The following is a 27632-nucleotide window of genomic DNA, read 5'->3' on the forward strand; positions in this document are numbered from 1 at the left end:
GCAGGGCTCCTGGGTCGTGCTGGCACTGAGGCCTTCATGTTGATACAGGTCCCCCGGGTCCAGCAGTGCTTGAGGCAGCTTCAGGTCAGCGCACACAGCGCCCTTGCCCTTTGCTTTGGCCTTCTGGTCCTCACCCAGAGCCGTGCTGCCGCTTTAAGGCTGAAAAGTTTTGGAGATGTTGTCTGCTTTGACCAGAGCCAGCAGATGAAGCCTGACTCATCTTGACAGCACTTCACACGATCCAGCCTGTCGTAACTGCGAGCAGAATCTGACCCGTGGCTATTTTTGTGTTCCCCTATCTATTTAGAAGAGTCTTTTGTTCCTTGTCTGACAGGTCCTCAGATCTGCAAAGGTTGGAACCTGAGCAAGAGCAGCAATCAGACAAAAGGTGAAATATTGAACACCAAAGCAGAAGCTGGGAGACGTGACAAGATTAAAAGGAAAACACACAAAGGGCATTGTATCTGCGTAGATGGCATCTGACAGGAGGGATGCCAAACAGCAAGGTTCAAGATTGGGTCAGAAATTACAGTCTGAAGGAAGTTGAGGGCTAACTAAGTGTTAAGCAGACTTAATCCAAGGTTCATTTCTTTCAGCTGTCCGGGCTTTTTAGAGAATAATTGTGGGTTTATGAAACTCCTTATCCTTTCTCATCATTTATATACCATGTACATTCTGATGAATGTATTTAAACTTTAGTTACATGGGTATTTTTACATGTATTATGTTTTATAAAGCTGTTTGCTTTATATTTTCCTTCCTTCTTGCCTGGTTTCATAAAATACACAGGATCTTGGAGGGCTGAGCCCTTCTCTTAACGTTTCTGCAAGCTGACCGTCTTCTTTCACATCCCTGGGTGTTGATGTCAGAGTCAGCACCTGCTTCATATGAGTTGCTATTGAAGTTTTTTTCTCTTTCTGTATCAGGCGTTATTTTTGGTTTTACACAGTTTGTCATTAAATCTGCTTGACCTTTTCTGTTGTATTATCAAGAACTAAAATCTTTAGCCTCTCGCAATTGCAGTGATCATCAGTCAGGCTTTTCTTAAATTAATTAAAAAAAGTCCCACAGACACTTGAGATTGTACCATCATCAGCATGAAGGATAAATGAATTAGTCTATTGTTGACTTATTTGCTGACCTAGAATTGAACTCAAATGAAGGGACATTACACCTGTTTTCAGAGCTCCTGGGAAAATGTAGGCATTGAAAAACGTGCTCCTAGACCAAGTGTGCCAAGGGATTTTCTAAATCTGGAAAACTGTTGTTTCAACCTTGTTATTTCAGCGTTCCTTTTGCTTCATATTCTGTGTAATGAAAAGTGACAGTTGTTTTACATAATGGAAAATCTTGCATGATTGGTCTCAGTTCAATATCTGCAGGAGGAAATTAAGATTACACTACCCACACATTAATGATGAAGTTCCCGTGGCTTTTTAATGACATAATTTTACTTTAAATACAAAGACGCTGTGTTGGTGAACAAGAGCACTGCAGTAACTCCTAATGATCATGATCAGATCATGTTTGTATTAATATGATCTGTAATTAAAAGCTACTGCTTTGTAATAGCAATTAAAGCAATCCTTGAGTAATTAAATACTCTTTCTTAAAGATTTTTTTTCTTTTGCATTTTGCGAATGCCAGACTTACAGTGAAGAGGATGGGCGTTAAATAATTTCCTGCACATACTTGTCAGTTTAATTTCTTTCGTATCAGGTAATTGTCTTACAGTTTGTACGTTTGGTTCTGCTCATATGTATGTGTGTGTGTGTATATATATCTGTGGTGGGTAAACCATTTTCTTGCTCAGACTGATGAAGTTTTCATCCGACTTGATGCAGGGCTTTTTTTTCTGGGGTTGGAAACTGTTCACATCACCGTTCTCCCCCTTCTGCCTCCCCAGATGCCTAGAAGAGCAGCAGAAATAAATGCATTTTTCTGCTTTTGTCATGCCTACTTCCAAGTCATCAGGCACCAGCTGCTGCACTGCTAGTGCTGCCTTGTTCCTGCCACTGATGTGCCCGTGGGAGACCTTTCCTCCTGGTGGATCCCATGTTCCTGGGAGGTGCTCTGTATTGAATAGTCTTGCTTCCCTGGCCCTCTGGGACGTTGCCTTCATGTGCTTGTGGGTCTGAACTCAATCCACAAGCCCATTTTCTCACTCAGGGAGAGAAAACGTGATGCTGGAGGTTCCTAGCCTTTAAGGATTTCTTCCTTAAGGTTTTTTCTTCTTTCAATTAGATAAATTATTTGGCTAGTTACAAGGCAAGAGGAATTTGGGAAGCTGGAAGGAGAGGAAGACCTGGCAGTCACTGTACAGGTTTAGAAATTTCTGTGCCAGCCAGTTCCCGAAACCCCTTTTAAAATACCTGTAAGTTTGTTATAAAAAGTACTGGTTTCTTCTAGGAGATTGCATCGAGGTACAGATACTGCATAGAATATCTAGCATTGCAAACAGTTCGATTGCTCAATACAGTTAAAAACCACATACTTAACTCACAGCTTTGTGTTCTGCCTGTGCATTTTTGTTGGTGATACAGTATATTCCAGCTTTAAAAAAAAAAAAAAAAAAGGGAAAAATGAACAACTATTTTACCAATTGCTGGTTGTGATTTAAAAAACAGTCCCCAGTGGCATCCCCAATGGCATCTTTGAATGGTGAGGGGGTGAATGACATTGCTGGGTCACCCGTGGGAGCGTGGTGTGGCCGTCATGGAGAACTGGGCTGTGAGCTCCTCTCGGGAGACCTGATCGTGGCAGCTGGAGGCTGTGGTTGCAGCTCACGATACAGGTTTGTGCTCAGTCACTGGCCCACCACTGGAGGCTATTTTGTATTTTCCGAGCATGACTGTGCCCAAACACCCTGCGTGTGCGCGGGGACGATGTGACTGATTTTCTCCTTTGTATTGATTCCTGGGTGGGGACTGCCAGCATTTCACCTCAGTCTATAAAACCAGAACTAAACTAACACACTTTGGTACAGGAACAGTCTAGTTGACTGTACGGAGCAGAGGAATTTGTAGTTCCAGCTGTTGTGCAACGCTGTGATTGTCGTCCCCCTCTTATGGTAGCTGATAGCAGATAAGATGAACAGGGGCTTTCTCGACTTCTACTCCTGACCGTTCTGCTGCAATTTTCTGCGTCTGTGGGGAATTTTGGCAAAGTAGCACACGTTTATTCACAAACAGGGAAGGAAAAAATAATTCAAGTGACTCTCCACTTACTTTAATTGCTTGTATAAAATTATCACAAACCACTTGTTTACTGGAAGCTGCCCAGCTCATCATTTGGTCGAAGAATTAAGAATGATAGTAATCTTGTTGCTTTTTCCAAAGCATTCATTAGCTTAGAGATTTGAATGCCAAGAGAAAACGTTGCCTAATAGATTCCTATGTCTGCTCTTTTTGAGTTTCTCTTGAGCAACTCTGGGAGCCAGTAATAGCCTATGCAGATTTTCACGGGCTTTCAAAGTCCTTGCTTTTGGAGGGCATAAAACCATTTTGAGCATAAAATGAGAATCTGGGCCATAGACAGAGGCTAACGTTGTTTCTTTGTGGTAAAGGCTTTTGCTATTATAAAGGACAGTGCACAAGTTAACCTGAGTAAAACCGACAGCTCATTCTCAGCTTCTATCGCATGCAGAATGCATCTCTTCACATCAGTATTTACAGCAGGCTTCTGCTTGGATCAGATTTCTTCACATCCGCTTGGCTAACATAATTTGATGCTAATAAAGAATAATAAAGGGCAACAATTTCAGATCTGCTGACAACGAGAAGTGGCCTTGCCTTTATAAGCAGTAAGAACCTGGAGCTTGTTTTCCTCGAGGAGCCTTCTCTGTCACCAGAGCTGGTCCCGGTAGGGCCGCGCTCAGAATTGCAATGCGCTACCTGCTGGGAGAGCTCATCTCCGGCTATTTGTTTCTTTAGTTGTCAGAGGGCTTTTTCCCTCCTTCCTGTTTGCTCTTTAGCTCATTGCTGGGCTGCATTGGTATTCTGGGCAGCGCAGTCCTGAGTAAACACTTCTGTGCCATCCAGTCTGGCGTGGGGACGGTGGCAGCGGGAGGTGGGAAGGCGAAGGGGAGAATTCAGGGAGCCGGGCACTCCTCTTTCTCGCCTTCTTTTGCTCCGGCAGCAGTGCCTTGGTGGAGCTGCGAGTGGGTACAGTGGGGATGCTCTGGGGTCAGAGCTTGGACCCAGAGCTTAGGAAGGGAAACGTGAGCAACTCACCAACACAAGGGGCTTTTCCAGGAAAGGGCTGGGATGTTGGTGGGTTTGCAGGCCACTTCCATGGGAAGCAATCTGCTGCCTGCAGATATGCACAAGGACCAAAATCATGGAAACCTGATGAATTTTCTGCTTCTCTCATAGTGGTGCGATGTGACTGAGAGGTAGCAGTAAGCAGACAAGATGGGATAATTAGTAGTCATTTTCCTTGGATATAGGGAAAGAACCAAGGAAATGGCCAAAGCCTGCAAGCTGTGCCCATCACAAAAGGCACATGGTACATGTGTCACAGGCATTGTTTCGCATGGAGTTGTTGATATATTCATCCTTAACAACATGGATTAGAAACTGTTAGCTTCAAATCTGTAGTAGTGATAGTTCCATTAGGAAGCTTTCTGACAGTGCCCTCATATCTGTAGTTTTTGCATCCTAAATAAGATTTGTGAGAGATTTTGTTTATTTCAGATCTCTGAAAAGATTGCTTTGCTGGAGCACTATTATTGTGTTGGTAAATATATACAGCATTCCACTTGTCAGGTGTCACTTTGATATTTGGATTGGTTGGCATAGTAAAAATACTAGTGGGAAATACTTGTTTTGGAAAATAGCACAGACTGTATTAGGTACATCATTGCGCTCTCTCTGCAAGCGAAGCTGTGTACCAGCAATCAAGAAATTTTCAGAACAAAGTTTATTTTTAGAAGATTTATTACAGGAGCGCATACATCAAGGTTGCTGTAGGTAATTAAATATACTTGTAAAGGAAAACTCTCTATGTGTAAAAGACTAAATACTGTCTTGCACACCAGGCTTGAAATACAAGACCAGAGGGGAAGCCATGATACAGATTCCCCTTTACCGCAAGAGAGAAAGCCCCACTGAACGTATCAGTCACTAACAGCTCCTCCCTCTAAACCTGCTTCTGAATGAAAGATGTTTTTGCCTTTCACCGCTATCACAATGGCTGTTGGGAGTTGATGAATGCTGCACAATCAAGAAAAAAATCCAATTGACTGAAAAGAGTGGCTGGTTGGATAGCCAAAGGTCATAACTTCATCTTGCAATTTCCAGTACCCGTTTAATTCCAGCTAAGTAGAAATAATGGCACTGTCGCCTATTGGTGGCATTCTATTGCCGCTCTGAGCTTGTTTTGGACTAGTGTTGATGATGTAGAAGATAGATCAAAATCCCAGGTAAATCTGATAAAAATTTGCATAATATTTATTTGTAGACCCAAATTTAAAGTCATCAGAGTCAATTCACATTATTTTGGTGCTTTAGAATGGAGGGATAGGAGAAGACAAATGAGAAATTCGTGATGGACAAGGCCTGCTTTTCATTGCTTGTTAGGTTTAGTAATACATTATTATTATTTTTCCTCCAAATGAAGTCTGGGCTAATTGAGAAGAGGCCGATCCAATGAACCTCTAGGTATGCAAGCAGGAGCTTGCTCAGGCTGAAGCTGAAGCTGCTTGCATAACTCCCACGTATTGCTCATGGGTGAGGGCTCAGAGAACAGAGAGTGGAGCCTAACACACTCTGCTGGTTGAATGAGCAGATGACTTCATTATAAAGCCCAAAGCTGCTGCTTTGATCAAATATTTTGTTAGCAGTTACTGTTTTCTCAATGGGAAGCAGATCGCTGGGAGAGTAAGAGGGGATGTTCCGGAGCAGGTTCTCGGGGATGCCAGCTGTTCGCAGCTGGCACGGGGCAGGGTTTCATGGTAGACATCCAAAGCATAGCTTTGGTTCTCTGAGTAGTTGGGAAGGGCAGTTTCCACAGGTGAGGAGGTAGAATGGCTGATACCTGTACACACATACTGCTATATGTGCCCGTAGCCATGTGGTAAGGTACGGCACCGTATTTTCATGGCGTGTGAGAAGCTGCTGAACTGTGCGGCCTTCAGAGTATAAAAGCGTTCTGACGGGCTGAGCTTCCCCGTGCTTTCAGAAGAAGCTGATACACTTCCTGAGTGTCTGGGGTAAAGTTTATTCGCATGATGAACTGCAGATCGAAAATAAACCTTTGCTGTAGTTGCAGGGCACGTGGTTGCCCTTAAAGGAAGCATTTTTATGATGCACTAATGCGGTAACGTTAGTGAAAACAATGGGGTGCATTGTGATCTGAGTTTTCTGCGTTCACAGGCTATGGCTAGCGACTAGCTAAGTCAATATTGCGTGGTGCTGTTCGGCCAGTTCTGTCAGTGAGGAATGTGTCTGTGCGAGGACGGGATGGGTGCCTGAGCGTGGCGTGATTCCTTGCTTCTGGCTGAGCTCCGCGTGGGAGGCTGCAGGGCGCTCTGTGAAGGTGCAGGCTGACAGCCAGCCCGCCCTGCTCCGGACAGACCCACCAGCCTGACCTGTGGCCAAGGGGACAGGACGGCCTTCGGAGGTAACGTTAGTGCCCGATCCTTCGATTTAATGGGGGCTGGAATCTAATTCCATGTAAGTCATCTCCTAGCACTGGTTGGCACACATCCATCGGCCTGCAGAAATCATGCCAATTTATATGGGCAGAAAATTTGGCTATTAAATGCAAACCACAGGCAGTTGTGAAGGGAGGCAGACTTTTGCGGTTGCCAGCGGTTAGGCTGTTGGTGAAGTGTGTCTGGCCTGAGCACATCCATCACTTCCCCAGCAGGAGGATGACAAAGATGGAGATGCATGAAAGATTTTGGGGCAGATTTGGAATAACTTACAGGGAAAGGGACTTTGAAGCAGTCCTTGGAGAAGGAGAACAGTCTTTCTACCCCAGCATGTCTTTTTGTTCAGGGGAAGGCACAAGAAAGAGAAAAGACGGTTAGAAATAAGCTGCTTTCCATGGGTGGAAATCAAATGGTAGAAGAGTTTCTTTCACCAGCAGGAAGTGGTGCCAAATTTACCAGATCTGTACTACGAGAAGGTGTTGAATACGTCCATCCATCCAGTTCGGTCCTTAGGATCCAGGAGCAGTTGCTTGAGACTTGCATGAAAGGATCTGTTTGCTCCTTTTGACCGGTAAATGCCGAGCTTGGTTTTGACACATATCCAGTACTGGATAGCCACTGCTCCCCCGCAGTCACCCTGCAGTCAGCATGCTTATTTAAGTGTTTGTATGTCAGTCTCGTTCGAAATGAGAGGAAATGTGGAGACCTTTCATTCCTTAATGTTTGGTTCAAAGACTTCTTGTGGTACTGGGCAGGTGAAAAAAAGCTCAAAATGAATCTGTTTCTTTTAGTGCTGTTCATATTAATAGGCTTTGCTTTTCATGCTTGTCGTATTGTAATTCTGATTTAACAACATTTATCAGTAGAAGATCACTGCAGGGTCTTTAATGATTATAGTTGTTCAAGCTCTTAGACTGAGACTATTAAATAAGCTCCAATTACTTCCCATTTATTTGTGTTGTTTTTTCCCTCCAAGTAACAAAATGTAATCCTGAAGTTCATTACTATTCTTTGCATTGTATTTATCTAAATAGATTTTCTACCTAATTAAGGCTGACTATGTTTGTGCTAAACTGACCGTATTTTACAAGGATGTTTTCATTTGTATGTGAGGGGGTCTTTGGTTTCTACCATCCATATTTTAATTATGTTTAATTTCCATAGCTGCCAGAAATCCAATTGTGTATCTCAGCAGTTCACCCTGGGCTGCTCAAGATTGTTTAGATGTGAGTTGGAATAGTTCTGCAGATGAATTTAGTTGGAATCTAGTTAATAACAAGTCACCAGGAAGCAATTTCAAGTGTTTACTACTCCTCTGAAAGATATAAAGTGTATATTGGCTGAATTTTGGCTGAAAGACATAAAGATGAAAGCAAAGGAATTCAGTTCAAATAGCCGTGTTATTTGTTATGGGATGGGTCACTGAGAGGGGAAGGTAGGACGAATTGTGTTGGTGAGCTGGGGAGCTGATGTACGGGTTGGCAGTGGGACTGCAGCGTGGCTGTCTCGGCTGCAGGCATTCAAATGCCCGAGCGTTAATCCTGTGAACATTTGGTGTTCTGTATTTGTACAGCATGATCTTTCAGGGGTGCCCTTGTTGGGTAATTCAGCAGTACATTTTGCCGATAATTAACAACGTGGAGCATCCCATTTCCACTTTGGTATTGGGATAACCCTCAGGAGCAAATACCACCTGGGTAACCCTCGGGAGAAACCACCACCTGCTGCCCAGCTCCTTGTGCCGTGGGGCAAGGCCCAGCCCGGGGCCATCTCCAGGGCCAGGCCTTCTCCAGCAGGAGCCAGGAGCACCCGTTAAAAAGTTACAGGGTGTGAGTATCCATCGCTTTTTTGCTCTCCAAAACTGCAGGTTTTTTCAAGGGCTGTTTGAGGTCCTGTTCAAGGCCCATAAAATAATAGTCGTTACTATGAAAAGTCATTGAAATTACCTTTCCCTTGAGAAAGTGCTGACTTCTTTGTAAGCTCCTTCATGTCTGAACTCTGCTTTGGGAGGATTATACGATCCACCTTCCCTTGGGAAGAAGCTGTAGGGGAAAAAAAAAAAAAAAAAAAAAAAGACAAGTAAGCCTCCAGGGTTTTCCTGAGCTTCCTCAAAAACCACATTTTGCTCTGTCAGGCCTCATCTCTTTCCTAGTTTTGTGGTGAATTCTGTTCAAAGATGTGGTTGAGTTGAAATGAGGCCAGGAGGCTTGAAAATGCCAGTAAATGTTCCAGGACAGCTGCTCAGCAGGAGTGGCTGTGGAGGGCTTGCTGGCCTGGGAAGGGAGCAGCGTGTCGTGCCATCGCCTGCACCGAGGCACAGCTGAAATACACTGCAGAGCAGAGGTGGAAGCCATTGAAACGTGTATATACACATATGTGCGTATATACGTATGTATAAATATATACAGACACCCAAAAAAAGGCTGCACTGTCTTAGTGTTGATGTTACTATTGGTGAATTTGACTGGAAGGGACCCTTGCCAAGAGAAGAGCTGCATGCGTGGGTCTGGAGTCTGTTAATGAGATCAAACATCGTTTGAAAGGGAACAACATTTGTAAATTGGGGGCAGCTCCTGGTTATAAATCAAGTCCTCTTACAGATTGAATAAAATGTGATGAGTCTCTGGTGTCTTCCAGTCCTTATGTGTAAGTACAAATTTCCCTAAAAAGCTTGAATTAGCAGAAAAGAAAATTGGCAATTTTTAAAATACCGTGGATATTTGCTTTCACAGGTCCCTCTAGGAGTATTCTGGAATTGTTAATAATTGGATGAACACTGGCAATTGCTGTTAATACAAAATGGCTCCTTGTTCGGTTCCTGCAAAGCTGCAGGAAATGTGAAAATCTGTTTTGTCTCTTGAGGGATGCTGTATGTTTTAATCCTTAATCTAAATCACTCTGGAAGTTAGTCACGTGTTAACAAGAAACCGTTTTGAGAAAAGCAGCCAGAGTTTTGAAGCCATTTCTATTCTATTTCAAAATAGACTGTTTTTCCATGTTATAAAAATAGAATATGTCAAAAAAGAGAAAAAAAAAGGCATTTTATATTTATGACATTTTTACCATGTTGTTTCTAGTGTTTTGGAACACGCTGTGGAAGTTTATTTTAAAACAATCTATATAGCAATGGTAACATTTGGAAATGTTACCAATGTTACTCTTTCTTTTTCTTTTTCTTTACTCTTTTTCTTTACCAAATGTTACTCTTTCTGGTGCAGATGTCCCAGGGCAGGGTCCCCACGTGGCTTTGTGCTGCCTGGTGGCCCATCCGGTACCCTGCAGCCTTGAACACCAGTCTAACAACGTAGTCTTGGCCAGGCAGGGCGTGCGAGTGTTTGTTGGCACTGCATCCTGAAGGGCTGGTGCTTTTCCAAGTATCAGAATTCCGCCTTAAACCCAAATGATCGCTTTTTCTCATGATCTTTTTACATAGCAGAGAGGACTGTGTTTGATACAATTACGTCTTTCATCTTGAGCAGCTTTCAAGATCAAAATCAATACATTTGTTTTCACCTTTTGTACCTCCCTCTTTAATGTCAGGCATGAAGCAACTTCACAGGTTCCTCACAGAATGTTTCTCACAAGTCTTCAGCCCCTGACAATTGAAGTACAATGTACTTATTATAGCGAAATGGAAAACCATATGGACAAAGCTAACTACTTTAACATCTGCTGTCTTTTCTCCATCTGCTCTCTTTGGCTGTGCTCTTGTCCAAACCTGCCAAAAGTACCAGTTTCTCAAGGGTCTCATGGCGTATCAGCCACGTCCTCGATGAAAGTTCTTAATTTCATGTTCATTTTGATGTAGTGGCAGGACATCTGCCCTCCTCTTGCTGCAGGAGGATTTCATGCAGGGAGAGCCTGGTTTGTGGTGAGAAGCACATGGATGTGATATGTGTTGTAGTGTGAAACCCACAGCCACGATAGGACAGGTAACAGCAGGATGAGTCCTGCCCTACCTGGGAAATCACCTCCCTTCTCCCAGTGGCCTTCTCAGCTGTTGAAATTAGTGTCTGAAGGATTCTGAAACCTGTGATGTTGAACAGAGGCAATACCTGTTGTCATGTACAGCCTCAGAAATTCTTTGGTGTGACTTATTTTTTTTTTTAATTATTACTTAATGTCATTCTTCTGGTGACTATCTTTCTGTATGCATCTAGCAGAAGAACTGGGATAACTTCAGATAAATGTACTGTTAGTCTCACTTTACAGTGATGGAGAAGATGGTTATTTTTCTTGGATTCTAACGGAAATGGGAATTACCTCAAGAATTAGCTATGGGAGCTGATTGTGCTCCTTGTTTTTGGCAGCCTGTGGCAGAAGTTGTCAGAAGAAGCTTCTTTGGGATGATTTTGTCTTGATGAGGTGTTTGCAGAGTCTCAGCCCTGCGGCTTTGGGCTGTCTGGTCTAGGTGGCACTCAGGTTCAGTCCCTTCGGGCACTTCCAGGGCTGGTTGGGAGAGAGGAGCAGGTCACAATTCAGACCCCAAACTGGGACATCTCAAGAAAGGGGTGGAATAGGGCTTTAGAGCCAACGTGGGGGGCATTTATAATTCCTTCTCTTGTTCTGAAGACCGTAGCGTAATGTTTGTAGTTCAGCTGGGGGGAAAGGTTTTGAGTTTGACAAAGAAATGTCCCTCTAGCGTGCAAAGGCCAGAGTGCAAAGGGAAAGATCTAGTCCAGGAGCAGCCCTTGCTTGTAGAGATGCCATCCACTGACTTCTCTGGCAATTGGAAGGTGTCATTATTGAACAATTAACAAGCATTACATGTCACAGAGCTGTAATTAATACTGAGCAAAGAAGAGAGTTGTTTTAATTATCTTCCTCATATAGTGCTGTTTAAATCCTTCTTGGCCTCAAGACAGGCAAAATAGATGGCCCTGTACAAGCTGGCCAAGTCACTGCTGGGCTTTGATACACGAGGTGAGTTTGAAGCTGGTCATCACCTCTGTGCCTGGCTGGGTCCTGCAACTGCAGAGCTCACCCCAGCAGAGCCAAATGGCTGCACCAGCTCCAGGCACTCCTTTCATCGCAGATGCCTCCATGACTGCCCACGTACGTTCAGATATGTTACGATGTATTTTGTTACATTAAAAAAAAAAAAAAAAAAAAAAAAAAAAAAAAAAAAGCCAGTTTTCTATAGTGTGGAGTTTTTATACCTTGCCCTTGAGGCTAGCATGCCCAGTGCTTTGTATTTAGGGGACGCTTTGTGGCTGTGTTGTGGCATATGTGTGTTTCTGGTTGGCCTGGTCGTGTCTTGAAGGTACCGAGCTTTGCCAGGGGCAAGAGGATGAAAATATGCTCTCAGTACAAAAAAAGGACATCAGTTCGTGCATCCTGGAGAGAAAATCAGTTGTGCCAGATAAAGTGAAACTCTGAGAATTCGTCATTCAGGGCTTGCTTGCACGTGGTTCATCTGTCTGCATATTTTCTATAGGACTTCCTCGATAACAGGAATCGCACAGTGAATAACTTCTCCTGCATTTCCTTACTGTCGGGAGGAGATGCTCTGCACTGTGTTGAACTGTCTGCTGTGCACTCTGCTCATTGGGTTCAGTATTTTGGGTCAGAGCCCTCAAAAGCACAAGGGCTGCCTGCCCTCACTGCCTGCGGAGCTGGTGCTTGCTCTGATGTCCCTGTGGCTGCTGACTTGTCTGCGCGTTAGGTTATCGCTTTGAAAGCAGATTTGAAGTTGCTCTAGCGTTGGCTTTTTGCATGCTGCCAAAATTAACATTCACAGCGTCTGGTGCTGGCTGTCGGCGGAGGCACCCTGTCCAGGGTCAGTTGAAACTGCGTGAGTTGATTCCTAAGGGCTCGGTAACGTGTTCCAGGCGGACAGCGGGACACCCTCAAGCGAGCTGCTGGCTCACAGCAGTTTTCTCTCGGTCGGTATTGCAGTCCTGGCCTTTCACTTCTCTTGCAGTACACAGGTTACAGAAGTGTTACTGAAAGATTTTGTGAGACCTAGATTTTCCAAGCTGAGCAAACCCAAGTGCTCATTTATGTTCGGGTGTGCTTGAGTGGGACACAAACGTGTAGAACAGATGCGGGTTCAAATAGTGCAGGGAGAGGCAGCAGCCAGGGGTACACAGATGAGCTGCTGCCTGTTCCACCCACAGAGCCTTTGAGGTGGTTAACAGGCTGTCGTTAAAGTCCTGTCATCATTAGAGATGGCTGTCAAGAGTTTGGATTCTCTGTTTATGCCCAGGTGAGGTGAGGGGCAGCTGCTGTGTGGCTCTGTCTGAGGGGACAGCGTCAGTCCATGGAGGCCTTCCCGACGGATGGCCAAGGCTCTGTGTCTCTGCCTCCGCAGAGACCTGGGGCAGAAGGGACCTCAAACCTAATCAAGCTCACAGTACCTGAGCCTCAAACCCTCAGTCGCCAAAGAAATAGTGGCTAATATGCCAAAGAGCATACATTTCGTGTGATAGATACTTTAATAAAACACGCTCAGGATGGTGTTGGGCGAATTGAAGCCTGAGCAGGGTTTGGAGCAGAAATCAGACTCTCGCTACATGCAATGGCTCCGAGCTTAAAACATTATTTTTTCATTAATGTTATATTGTTATTTTTAGCATCAGCGCCAATCAGTGTGTAATTGGTGGTGATCTCATGCTTGCTCCTGGGTACAGAGTGTTCCTTCCCAGTTTGGGAGCGTTCCCCTGTTATTGCTGAGTCGCGGCCTGCGCGCACGCAGAGGCCCCGCTGTCGTTAGAGCTCTGCCTGCCAGGATGGACGCTCCCGCCATGGAGCACTCGGCAGCTCGCCTCTCCACACAGCTCCTGAGGGGCAGGTACAGCTCGGACTGCTTGTGGAAATGCTTCTCTCAGGCCTGTGTTAGCTGACAGACATCCACAGCGTCACGCATGAGCTTTGAAATGCGGTGCTGAACAGCGAGGAGAGCCCTCCAAAGGTTTCTTTATAAAAGCTATAAACAGAATTGGCTCTTAAAGTGGGGGGGATACTTTGACCTGTTCCTGTGCTCCTTCACAGCAGCAGAATGGCTTTCACTGGCAGCACGAGCGGGGCATTTCTTGACCAAGCTACAAACACGACGGCCCACCAGAAGGAAATGTCCCTGACGGGGAGCCGTGGTCTCCCAGGCTGCTGGAGGAGCACGGCTGGGATCAGCCAGCAAGGGAGTGTTTTGCCAGGAGGGTAATGGAAACGCAGGTCAAATACCTGGGCTCTTGGGCGGCATGCCTTGTGTTCGAAGCCTGTAATGCTCAGTGATTATTATAGGGGAGCCCTCTCGAATGAGGTGGTTTTGGGTAGAGCCTATTCTAATCTGTGGCTGTACCAGGAAATTACTCCTTTACAACGACCAAAATGGTGATTTTCATAATGTTTTTTCTGAGCATTCTCTGAGTGAGATTAGGTTTGTGCTATGACAAAAAAAAAATAGCATTGTTAGGTGTTGGCTTGAAAAATGGCTTTGATCTTTGTCTGCGGTTACGTACAGGCTGTATTAATAGGCTCTCCTAATTTGGTCCTGGTATAATTTTCCATTTTTTTTTTCAGTGAATTCAATGTGGTTTGCAAACACAGATCAGTGAGAAGGTATTGAAGGTATCTAGCTAATGAAAACTAGCCAAAAGTTGGATGCCCTTTCAAACAGCAAACCCACTGACATACGTCCCGTGGTACTGCCACAGTGCCATGGTGCAGCGCCTGGTTTCTCCATCATCCTTCTCCAGGATGGCTTTGTTCTGACTTGAGTATCTTAGACATCCATGGCACATGAAGGCTGCAATGAATCCAGCATGGTAAAATAAACATTGCAGAGCAAGTTAAGCCTATCTTAAACCCCAGATGTGCTGCTTTAGCTTGTGCCCCCAAACTTTGCAGAGGAACACAGTTTATTGTCAGCAGCTGCTGCTCTTTCAGGCTTTCAGGCTCTGAGCATTGGGCTTTGTTTCCCCTGCCCTGTAAACCACGAGCATCCTGCTGTCACGTATGGATCCTATCTTGAAACCATTACGTTGTACAGATTGTGCCTGGCGCTAGTGAAAGTTGTGAGGAAGAAATGCAGCATTACGGGAATGGGGATTTCTGGCTTGGTGGCATTTAATATCTGTGTCAGCAGGTGTGGGAGCCCTGGCCTTGTGCGAGGCTGGAATCTGACTGTGTCCAACAGTGGCATTTGTTACATGCCCTTTCATCTGTCAGTGTGTATATATATATGTTGTGTGTATATATAAATATATATATGTGTATACATATACAGCTCCTGGTTGGCACTGCTGCTCTGCAGACTGGGCTGTATTTTTAGCCCTGGCTCCTCCTGTCTGCAGTGAGCTTTTGTGGTCTCCTCTGTGCCCCCAGGCAGGGAGCGGGTAAAGCCCAGCTCAGTTTTGTGTCTGCCTTTGAAGCATTTATGATACATTTGTCTTCTCAAATTCCAGCGTGTAAAGTTGGAAGAGCATTTCCCAGAGGGGAGGAAAGCACTTGAAGGGGGAGAAGAGTTTAAAGAGGTGAACCCTACGCCAGTAAATCCTCTGTTTACTTTGCTCTTTTCTCCTGAGGTTTCATCACAGCTTTTTACCACTCCTATCATGTCAGATGCTATCTGTACCAGGAATGGGCCCACACCTCATCCTTCAAGGCTTTTCCATGATACAGAGTTCTGGATGGGTCATCAGGTCGGGGCTGAAAGGCCCCTACCAGCAGATGAATTTCACACCAGTTTCTCACGTGGGTGTTAGAAGGCTTATCACTAAAAACAACCAACCAACGGTGGAAGTTTGGTCTCCTCTCCTTTCTCTTTTATCAACATGCCACTTGCCTTACAGATTAGGATTTTTATTTACGTTTTTTAGCTTTGAGAGGAAAATCATTTAGCAAGAGTCAGGCTGAGAGAGGGAGAGTTGCCAAGATGGATGGAAATATCCTATCACAGCATCAGCTTTAGAGACATTGGAAAGAGGCTAATGGAGAAGACAGACTTTTTCCCATCGTTGTAGCCAGGTATTTTGGCCCTGACTTGCTGCATGCTAGAATGCTCCAGTTACAGACGGAAGGTGCTTTAAACTGGATTATCACGGAAAACTACCCATAAGGGCACTTCCATTAGTGCCGGCCCGTGTCCCTGTAGCTCTTGCACACTGCTGTCATTGAAACCCAACACATAAAGTTCTCGTTTGCTTATTTGTATTTTGCTTCGCACGTATACAACTTGTTTAAGGACTACTTATAAAGAATAGCTCAGGCTGTGTTTGGGGCATAAAACTTTTATTAATAGAATCAATAGCACTTAGGACACTTCTTGTATTTAAGCGTCATATAACCAAGGAAAAAAAAAAAAAAGGAGCCAGGCAAGAGCCTGCTGTTTACTTTCACACTTTTGTGCACCCCATTAGCTGTTACCATCAGGATGCTATCTACATGGCTGTTTCATAAGTATGAAATAAATGTTATTAGTTTGTAGATTCAGAGTGGGTGGCCTTGAGCGTGCTGATGGCTGGAAAGGAGGAGCAGCAAGCTGTACCCAGCCCCACAACATGAGAGCTGGTCAGGCATAGACTTCAGCCTCTCAGGGGCACTGCTCCATCACCAGGACTTGGCCAGCTGATCCTGCAGCCTCCTGTGGGTATCAGGGTGACCTGGTGTGGTTAGGGATCAACCAGGTAGCCACAGCCCCAGGTTCCTGCCTCACTGCAAGCTGGGTACAGCTTGCTGCCCTCAAAAAGGGATCCTATATATGTGTTAAAGAATAATCAGAGAGTTTGCTCTGGTTCTTTGCAGTCTGTGTAAGTTAGATGAGGCGTATAGCTGTATGTATGTGTGTGTATACATACATAAGTGAGAAATATCTTAATCATTCAACCAATTTCCAAAATGTGAAAGACATTAGCGGTCACCCACACAAGAAGGGGATGCTCCCCGTCTCGACGTGGCTGTGCACACCAGACAGAGATACTTGCTCTCTGACGGTGGCTTAAACCCAAGACTGAACTCAAAGATAAGATCTGTTTTGGTCTGGGAACAGTAACAGCCATTTCCTGAAACGGGCTGGGGTTTGCTGGCTCCCTCCCTACCGCAGTGCAGCCATGTCCAGAGCTGCTGCCAGCATCTCTGTGCCTGCTGGCAATTTGCTTGAGCTGTGCCCACGGCTGGGCAGCAGTACAGGGCATCTTGTGTTTAAGTATTCAATGAGAAATAAAGGTGAGTTCCAGCAGCAGCTTAGTAGAAACATAACTGCAGGACAGTTGAATTTTCAGAGCTATTTCATGTATACAAATGCAAGATGTTGCTCTAAGTGCATTAAACAAAAGCAAGTCAAAATGTACTGCTGGCATCGCTAACCTGAGGTTTCCAAGTTGGCTGAACAACAAAGGAACATGACAGCTATCCAACATCTGAAGCGTCAGCCCATTACTCAGCGGCACCTTGGTAGAGATGTTTTAACGATGTTAATAAACTTCACATTTGTCTTGCTCTATTTGCAGTTTGCTGCTGGGTTCAGGGGTCATTCTTTGAAGATATATTGGCAATATAGGACAAACATGTTTTCTTTTTGTTTGATCATTCATGGGATCAAGTGCTGTCTTGAAACTTTTTTTGTGCATTTTTGTTTTCTCTCACTGAGATTTAAAAAAAAAAACACACTCTTTCTGCTTTATAAAAAGACAGAAAAGAACTTGATTTTACATGTGCTTTTTGCCCTTAAGAATTAGAAACATACTTTTTTTTGGAAAGATGCACTTCCTCCAAAATAAAAATATTTTGTCTGTGGTGTTGGTTTTTTTTATTTTTTAAATCTCTGCATTCCATGTGTGATAGCTAAAGCTACTTGCAAGCTGAGATATTCTTGGTGAGAGCATTACTTCAGTCACTCACAAAAACACATCTTAATGAATAAACTATTCAAACATTTCTCAGTGCTGAGCTGTGGAGGTCAAAGCGATACTGGCTTACTGGGTGACCTTGGACAAGTCATTATCTCAGCCTCCTTTGTCTGTAAAATCTGACTGTTAAATGGCTCCTCACAGAAGAGGTGGGAGAAACAATTAGGTAATGTTGGTAAAATGTTTGGGATATGAAACGTGGCTCGTAGCTGCTGAGGATGACTCCCATCAGTCGTCGATAGCTGATGCTGTCATTTGGCAACCACTGAACTTTGGTTATTTCGTCTATCAGGAGTGGAAAGAAAACTGGACAGAAAAAAGGTTTTTATTGATACCTATAACCCTGCCTTCAGATTTTTAGTAACAACTCCCCCTTTGTTTCATCTCGTGTTAAACACTTTAGTAAGTGGAGATATTCGGGTCTAAAAATGTGTCCCCTGGTAGCTGAGGACGTGTTTCTGTGGTTGGAGCAGCTCAACCTCAGCCGCTGCTGCCTATCAGACAGGCTCCTGTTTTGTGTTCCTTTACACGGATAAATGCTTCTTGCTCTAGGCTTTCACATCTTTTCTAGATGAGATTGCCATGATCTCTGTTCTCTCTAGGATCCCTGGGATAGTCCTCCTATTTCTTTTCTGTCTTATGATCTCTTTCTCCTGTTAATGTGTTTGTTCAATTTGTTGGTTGCATGCCAGCTAGGAGAGGTTTGCAAAGGTCTGGAGGGAGCCATGTGGCCAGGTCTCACCAGTGTTTGGGAGAAGTCAAATGTTTTACTGTTCTTCGTGCATTCTGAACATTAATTCAAGCCTTTTGCTGAGGACTTCTTTCATGCCTGTCTGATCCCCAGAATATGATCAGCCCAAGCTGGCACAAAGGGTGCCAAAGGCTGCCTGTGCCTGAAGTGCTGCTGAAGGGCACACTTCGGCCTAAGCCCTCCTCAGTCTCTGCTGCGGCTGGAGGAGGATGTGGTGCCTGCGTCCCCACTGCTGTCCCACACCTCCCTTCCCTGGAGTTAGCATTTATACAGCCTTACAGTTTGCCTGCCTGGCTCCAAGTTCATCTTTAGGGCCATCTGCTCCCCCGCCACCCCAAGCAGGGGGCCCAGACTTTCTCAGCCTCGATTTTCCTTTATGAACCCTGACATGGTGTTGGTTATTTTCTGTATGGTGGGTGGTAACTGATTTAAGTTTCACGTGTGAAATGCTTGCAATGCTTGGGATGCGACTGTTTTAGTAAGAGAGTATAATTTTTTCCCCATTTACAGGATGGCTATTTTTCCCACCGACCGAAGGAGAAAACACGAACGGACAGCAATAATGAAAATTCAGTTCCCAAGGACTTTGAAAACATTGATAACAGTAACTTTGCTCCCAGGACTCAGAGACAAAAACACCAGTCTGAGCTGGTGAAAAAACCCCTAAGCAAGCAAAAGGAGCATCTAAGAAAGAAACTGGAAGAGGAGAAAGTGAAGGAGAACTCATTGCTGGGAAAGAGCTCCAACGAGGTGGTGCAGCTGAGTGATCAGCCTGGGAAAAACAGCAGCAGCAACAGCGACCTGAAGGACATTCACAGGCCTCCCCGGCAGCATCACCTCACAAAAAGTGGAAACAGCTCCCCTGAGGTGCGATACGAACAGCCACCAAAGTGCGAGGTAACGGGCAAGGAGGCGATCTCAGCAATGTCCCGGGCTAAGTCGAAGCAGTGCCGGCAGGAGATCGCAGAGGTGTACTGCCAGCACAAGCACGGGAAGCTGATGCCGGAGAAGGTGACACGTTTCTGTGCGCTGGAGGGTAAGTTGGTGGGAGGTGAAGGAGAAATAAAGCAGTATCTCAGGGGAAGGATTGTATATAATTGAAATGGCTTCCTGATAACAAAACTGACTTTATTGCGGAAATGTCTAATGTAGTTTCCTAGCCTGTGAAGCGAGGGAGAGTCTGTGGATGTTTTAAGCAGGGAGTTACACGCGTATTACAAGATCCTTGGTAGATTCTTATTGAATTTCTTTTCACTTTTCTTACACCAGGTTTTTATTGCAGTACGTGATCTGGGTATTCAGCTGCTGCTTCTGCTTCTTTTTGTTCTTTATCTACAAGCATAGAGAAACATAGGTGAGGTGCACAACTTGTTAAATGCACAAGAGTTGCCTGCTTTGTGGGGATCGGAGAACCATGGTGAATTTGCTGTCTTATGCTAACCAATAAATGGGAGCAATAAATAAAGGTGTTGGGGCCATATGGCCATTTTTAACGTTTCTACAGTGTAGTCCAGCTAATAACCAGAGCCACTAAGAATTTTGGTCACAAGTGATTGTAAGAAGTATAATAACCTTTTTTATTTTTTAGTATGAAAAAAATCTAATTTTGTAGCTTACTTCTGCTTTTAATGTTCTTTGATCAGCAAAAGTAATTTTCTAGATTACTGCTGTAGAAAGTCAGGTGCCACTTGTTGCCAAAGTCAGGCTTCGATTTGCTGCTTATGGTTTCTCCATGCAGCCAGGTGCAGCAGGTATCTCTCTGCCTGCTTTTGGTTTGTATGTGTGAGCTGACCTGTTCCTACTTTTCAGGAAGAATGCTCCATGTGCTGCTGTTTATTTATCTGTCAGCTTCCTATTTAGTAAAGTGCTTTTTTTAGAGGGTGTTTAGCTTCTTTTGTTAGGAATATTTCCTTGCATCCTCTAGCCCTTGTGGCTTACCTGTTTACTGCACCACGTCGCAGCAGTAAGTGCTATTGGGTAGATTCAACATCGTGGGGAGGGAGCAGGGAGATGGTGGTGCTCTTGGCTAAATTAGGAGGCTAAACTCCCTGTTAAGTACATGGGGAAAAAAGGAGGTGTCGTGGAGGATGTTCCCAAACGAGCATTTCTCTAGCAAGAAGCTTAAACTTTTAATTTAGATGCATATTACCGTGGTGACCACTGTCAGCACCCCATTTCCCACCCCTGTGATTATTTTGTTGTGAAGTTTTTGTGTTTTGTTTTTTTGTTGTTGTTTCTTTTTTTTTTTCTTCCCATGTCTCTTTTGGTATTTTTGTTCCTTTCTAATCATGGTAGTATTGAAAATCTTCACAGTGTGGCCCAATTGGAGATAAAGAATTAATGCAGCAGGTAGAAGACCTGGTGTTCAGTGGGAAGTAGGGAGAGAGACAGGGAAAGCAGAATAAGTCAAAGGGAAAATAAACAATCAGACATCAGTGAGAGTCTGAGCATCAGTGAGTTACCCCCAGGTGCCCCTAGGTCCCATTTGGGTACTGCTGGTGAAATCCACTGTGACAAGCCTGTCCTTGGTGTCCTTCCCTCTTGTCTAATGACAGCAGGTTCAGCTCTGGTGTGTGAGAAACCTGATGGAGCTCAGCACCTTGCAGACACTGTCCTGCACTTTGTGGGATCAAGGACAAAATGCCACCAATGCTATATGCCTTATGCAGGGTAAATGCATCACATATACACACACAAGCGATACCCTGGAGTGAGCTGGAAGTTGTATTGTCATTACTGTGGGCACACGTTGCAGCTGCATGCAATTTTTTTTTGCACACACCTATGATTCCATCACCTATCTGGTAATCTTTCTCAGGGTGACTTTGCAGCAGGTTTAAACAACTACCATTCTTAAAATAAAATAAAAAAAAAAGCTCCTCAAGAAATATTATTTGCTTCTTTTTTAAATACAGAATTAATCTCATATGTCCTGCAAGGTAGATTTGGAACCAAGAACAAGGAGGTCAGCTTTTACACATGAAGCATTTCAGCATGTGTGTGCATTGTGTATTTGTACAAATGCTTCCTTTGTAATAAAAGACAATAAAAGGTCCTGGAAAACTGGGAGCTACATTCATGACTAGAGAGATGGGATTACTGTCCAATATGGTTTTCTTTTAAAATACATATAAATTTATTAATAGTTTATGAGTTATGGGGATATATTACATTAAAATAGTAATTGTAAAAAGACGTGGCTACAGTTTTTCAGGTTAGCAGTGCCAGAGTTTTATTTCAGTTTTTATTTTAGGCAGTGGTACTAGTTTAGAAATAATAGTTTGGGAACATCTTTACTTAGCCAGATGGATCCTTGTGGAAAATGTTGACTTTTCTTTGCCTCAAGGTTATTCTTGCTGCCCCTGCTGACAGCTGAAGTTTACTGCTTCAACAGCCAGCTCTCCTTGGCAGAAAACTGTACATCCTGTGTTACATACAGGGTTGCTTGGGAGCTTTGCTGTGGGGAAGAGATAAAGCAGCAGCATATTGCATGGGACATGAGCTGATATGCAGGAGGTGGCAATGCACAAGCAGACTGGGACATCAGAACTGTGGAGGAGATCCAGACACTTGTCTGAATGCAGGGCTAGTAAGGCAGACATGTAGGAACCCCAAAATAAAAGGTGCCCAGTGTCTACTAGTAGGCATTAGAGCACTTTGCAGGATAGGTCCCAGTTCAGCCATCAGTCTTGCCCCATTTTATGATACGACTTGGTAGGTCCATTAAATTTTGCAGCCCTGTTAAAGATCTGCAGTCCGAGCTTAAGTGTGTTGTGTCTCAGATCTTTCCTCCCCACTGCAGAATGTAAATGCTGCTGTTGTGCACCCACAGACTGGCTCCGTCCCTCGTCAGAGGTGTCTTCCAGGTATGCATCAAAGGAGTTGAACTTCATTAGCAGATGTTTGTGGAGCACTGGCCATCACGTTTTGGGAATATAAGCCACCATGTTGTCAGGATTGTAGGGGGAGGTGTGTATAGAGGTCTTGCTAATGTATGCATCAAGATAGCTCAATGTTTTTTGTCAGCAAAAGTAAGACATCCCGGCATTCCGAGTCTTTGTACTTAGCATGCAAGTGCTATTCCTTTTGGTTTGAAAAAAGGTTTCCTGTCTGCTTTCAGCAGAGCTGTAAAGTTAAAATATTTATGCACTGGAGAAGCACGTTCATCCATTATCCCAATGTATAAATGTGTTCCCAGTGCTACAGTTTCCATTGAGATGTCATCCAGCATTTAATCCCCTCGGATCCCGTCTTACTGATCAAAACCACGAAGTCGCTAAGTGTAGCTATCAATCACAGCCATGACTCCATCCGGCTGGGCTGTCATAAACGTGAAGCGATACATTCACTTGAGTGCCTATCAATGGGAGCAGGATCTTACAAGCTCTTTTCTTTAAGTATTTTATTTCCAAAGGCAAGAGGCAACAAAAGTTGAATGTAACCATCTTCAGCTATAAAAGAAAGGTGAAAGAAAGCCAGCGGTATCAGGTTGGCTGGCTGGCTGAAATGCAGTGTTCATTATTTCCATAAGGACAGGGGTGGATGGGCTGCAGTCCCGCTGAGGACGTTGCAGGAGTCATCGGTGTTCTGCAGCACAACAGGGCACGGGAGCTTCAGCAGTGCCTGATGTGCTGAGCACCCCAGCAAGCGTTTGCCAACAAGCTGGTGCTGAGAACAGGGCACAAATGCTACAGAGCAGGGAGTCGGTGTCAGAGGCTTTAGGTGCTGCCTTATCCAAAGCTCAGCCCAGGGCAACAGGCAGCTTGCAAGTCACTCGTGGTGTTCGGAGTTTGTAGAAGTGTGTTTTGAGGGAAAATGCAGTTGGTGAAGGTAAGGGGGAAAAGTAGGTCCAGCACAAGGTTAGATGAGGAGAGGACAAATCCAGTACTGTGTAGATCATGGACAGGGTACAGAAAGACATCCTTCTGGGGAGTTCACTTCTTCTCAGATGTGATATGAAAATCAGCAAGGTGTTGTCCACAGGCAGATCTTTCCACTTGAAGTTCTTTCTTCTGCAGTGAAAAAAGCCCAACTTGGGGCCTGCTGGCTGGATTCAGTTCCTGGATTCTCTGTTTTTCACGCCCATGTGGATTATGGCAGCTCTGAATCCCTTGACCTGTGAGTTTTTTGGATACCCAGCACAGCTCCTCCTTAGTCCTTGGCACCAGGTCTGTGAGTCATCAGGCATGGTGCCAAGCAGTGTCTGCCTCAGTCCTCCTCTGGGCCAGCTTTCTCCGGGCTGCTGTATCCCCAGGGGAGGCTGTGGCCTCATCCTTATCATTAATTACCTATCCGGCTTAATGCTTGACCCAGATCTGTGACCCTAGATAGACCAAAAATACATAATTTTTTTTAGGGGTGTTTTCTAAAATGTAGTTCTGGCAAAATAAGAGTCCTGAGGAAGCAGAGAGCCTTAAGGGACCACAATTTATTTCCCCTTGGCTCTTCTGTTCTCTTCTCTTAGTTTATAAATCAAACAGGTTTTCTGCTACCTTCATCCCTGTGGGGTAAGCCCAACCCATAAGTAAACTAGAAAAATAATTAGATACCCTGATTCCACATCATCCATGAGCACTGAAAGCTCTTTGCAGATCAGACTGCTTTCTGCTGGGCTCCTTCCTGATAACGCTGCTCTGTCACATGGAGGCAGGAGACTTCAGTTTCTCACAGGCTGCCGAGGAGAAAAATTTCCATTTCATTTTAGAAAACACAGCCTTCTTTTGCTTTTCAAACTGTGAGAAAAGGCCTCTGGAGCTCTGTTTACTGCGTAATCTGCACAGGTAATAGCAGTGTGCGTGGCTGTAATGTTTGTAGCTGAATACTTCAAAGCACTCAGCAGAAGGAGGTTGATTTGCAGGAAGAGAGAGAATAAGCCTTTCAGATGCCAAATACTTGCGGGGTGGAGCAGAGCAGTTCTTCAAGGCCCAGAAATGGGAGAGTCCTCCGTATAATTTTAAAAGGACGGGAGCTGTATCTAAGCAAATTTCCCCTGCTCCATATGCATGGGTAAGCCCACAGAAACATGGAAGTGTGTGCCTCTCTTTAGCTTTCACAACTCTGATGTGTTTTTGGACTTACTGGGTTTGATCTAACAACCATTGGACCCCAAATTTGTATTTCTCTCCTGGTTTCAGGATTCCCAGTGACACTGGCTGCTGCTGAATTCCTGTCGCTCTAACCCGTTAGTGTGACAGAGTTACTGTGATGAGCAATACATGGTTTAAGAAGCATGTAAGAGCCACTGCGCATGCAGCCCAGACAGCATTTTAATTTGCTGCACCACAGATGACTCCGGTTGCAATAAATTTACTGTGAGCAGACTAATTGCAAAATAACCCTAATTGAGTAGTTATCAGCGAACAACATCCTGTGGAACAAAACTGCTCACAATTAATAGCATTTAAGCCATACGCCGTTACTCTGCAGAATGCCAAGATGTAATTACACCGTGTACAGAGATTGTGTTCTCTTCTGGAAACCATGTTTCCAGCACTTCTTTCATTATGAAAGGCAGTGTCAAGATTCAGTACTTGTATTTTAGGGAAAGAGGCTTTATGAAATGTGGTGTGCCTCCCTTCTCCCCCTAGATATGTGAAACAGAACCATGAGTATTAAAGTCATTGAAGCAGTGGCACTGAAAGAGAAAAACAAGATCTCTGCAATAATGTGCAGTGCTACGGATTCGTAGATTAGCTTTTTCATGGCCACGTGTGCAAGTTTTGACAGAAAATTGGAATGTGACTGAGTAAAGGAAAGATACTCGATTATTTTGCCTGAGGATGGACTCTACCTCATCAGATGGATGGGGGCTGGAATGTATCCTGTAACGGCCGAAAAGCGTGTAAATGCTAGCACCCAAAGTGCACATCAGCTGCTGCCACTGGACTGGATCTGCAGGCAGGCATCACACGGTAGGGCTGCGTTTTGTTGTAGGACTGGGGTACTGTGGTTGTTTGGAGGGAATGATGACACAGCCTTGATGCAAGAGCTGCCAAAACTCTTCCCCCTTGCTCACGGATGAGCTGTTCCTGGGGGAGAGGGCCAAGAGAGTGATTTAACCTCAGAAACTGGGTCTGGCCAGTGAGTCAGAAACTGGACAGCTTTCTTTGCAGAAGAAAGGTCTGTGCACGTCTTGTAAGGGAGATGAATTTTGTTGGAATGTCCTTGCAGCATCCCAGAACAGGGTGGTGATGTTTTGCCACCTTGCTGCATCCTGTCGGAGGACAGGAGAATGGTGTTTCTATGGGATGGGTGAGCCTGGGGCATTGCATTGCTAAGGGATTCTTCTTGCAAAAAGAAGGCCATCCTGAACGCTGTCTTGTGTAGCTCCAGCTTTTGCTTCAGAAGAACAAATTCAGTGAGGACAAAACACGGGTAACTGTGGTTGGGTGTCTGTGCAGTTAATCCTTTGGTTTAAATACAGAAAACTACTGTCAGGACCATCGGCAAGTTTACAAGTCAGAGAATAAAACCAGAATGATATTCCTCTGGTTTTCCACACGCTGCTCCTGCTGTCCAGGCACTGGTGGATCTGCCAGCTGCGGAGTTTGTTGCCAGCAATGCCAGGGCAGCAAACCTGAGGAAAAGCATCTTGACAAATGGCATCTTAAGGAAGTGCTGAGAGCAATGCATGAGGAATGGAGGACAGAAAGGCTGAAAAATTTATGGCCAGCAGCCCTAGTTCTCACCAAAGCACTGTTTTGGAAAATGCGATCGTTTTATGGAGCATTAAAGGGGGAGTGCGGGAGCGGATACTGACTAAGTGTGTCCCAGCTCCGCGCCTCCTGGGAAATGAGCACGAGGGCAGCAGGAGCTTACAGAGTATTTTGATAAAGATTACTGTGTGTGTACAGGGATGAAAAGAAAGTGGTTGAGTGGTGGCTAATGCTCCCCTGCCATCCTGCAGCACGTGGGGATGGAGTAGGGGGGGAGAGTCAAGTACAACTGCAGCCGGATAAAGTTGTTGGTACGAGGGTGTGAGCAGCAGGGTTTAAAAGAAGAAGAAGAAAAAAAGAAATTATATAAAAATACTGTTTGTGTAAGAAAACTTCAGCAATAGCAGCAGTCGTGTTTGTTTTAGTGTGAAATAAGTGTTGGGCCTCTGAAGTGGGCTCATTGTGGTGTTCTTAGTGGACAGATGCTTAAGAGGTAAGGTTGCATCTAAATTCCCTTGTTTTTATTCAGAGCTAAGCAGGGAGCTGCGTGCAGTGTGAAGCACAGCAGTGCTGAATCAAGCTTGAATTAAGGTTGTATGAGCAATCCCTAATCTGACTTTACAACCATAACAAAACTGTGCTGGAGTATCACTGCTCTGCGCTAAATGTGAAGAGGCAACAGTGACTTTCAGATTTGCTTCTCGTGTTAGGCCTAAAATGTCACCACAGACAGAAGGAGATCGCTACAAATTCAGCTCTGGCTTTCTAACCATCACACATCTCTAAGCATGGGAAAGCAGTGCTGGGTTTTCACAGGAATCCGCAGCTGATGAGCTATTATTTTGAGGGGAGGGAAGTGCTGTGTCCCAGAAATCCCACGCTAGCTGTGGCTCGAGGAAGCCACAGCTTGGTTTGAAGTCAGTGGCATTAACTGCACTACTTCTAAAATAATTGTGGGGGGGAACCTTGACATTTAATTTTCTCCTTCTGAGCTGGGGCAAAGAATTTTGCTGCTTTGTGGCTTCTTAAAATAGATGCTTTAACTATTTATGGAGTTTGTTGCAGGATTAGGTACGTAGTTGAAGAGAATCTACCCTGGTTTAGGCACACTTTCTAAAGGGTATTTGTATTTGATGTATTTGAGGAGTTGCTGGGCCTTATGAGACCAGTGGCTGTTTTGCAATGTCTTTCCTTGGAAATGAGGAAGAGTTGTGGAAGGGATCTACTCTGAATTAAAATGCCTGCAGTCTAGGCATGAAGCCAATCTTATGGGATGTTAATGCCATTTTAAGACTCAAAACCATAATTTAGTTGTTTCTGTTGCAAGTATTTCTTACACAGAAAGTAGTTTTAAAACATCAGTCTTTTTTCTCCCTAGGTAATCATGACTTGTATAGAAAAATGAATGACAAGGATTTGTAGCGGAGCAACCTCAGATAAGATTTTGAAATTGCTCGATGTATATTTAGTCTCCCAAATAAATGCTTGTCTTTGGTAGTTTGAGAGCTTGTTAGAAGTGAATAGCCCTGATTCCCCCACTCTCTCTTTTTCTATATCCATGCTATGTCACTGATTTAACATGCAGTTGTGTCGAAGAAGTCATTCCTGATTGGCACCTTTGTAAGCAAGAACAGAGTCCTCCTGCCTCCCAGTATCTTCTTTAATGCACACAGAACTCTGAAGTGTTCTATTTACAGTTTTACTAACAAATTGTTCCTGGCAAG

General features: G+C 44.4%; 1 protein-coding gene across 1 annotated transcript in view; it reads left to right on the forward strand.

Annotated features, from left to right (window-relative positions):
• The window catches only part of XYLT1 (xylosyltransferase 1), a 192022-nt gene that overhangs the window by 71849 nt on the left and 92541 nt on the right, over nucleotides 1-27632 (forward strand). Inside the window, exon 2 of the mRNA XM_082772657.1 lies at nucleotides 18764-19289. Coding sequence (XP_082628783.1) covers nucleotides 18764-19289 — 526 coding nt within the window. The remainder of the gene's footprint in view (nucleotides 1-18763; nucleotides 19290-27632) is intronic.

This window comes from Aythya marila, assembly GCF_965140915.1.
Source record: "Aythya marila genome assembly, chromosome: 15".
Lineage (NCBI taxonomy): Eukaryota > Metazoa > Chordata > Aves > Anseriformes > Anatidae > Aythya > Aythya marila.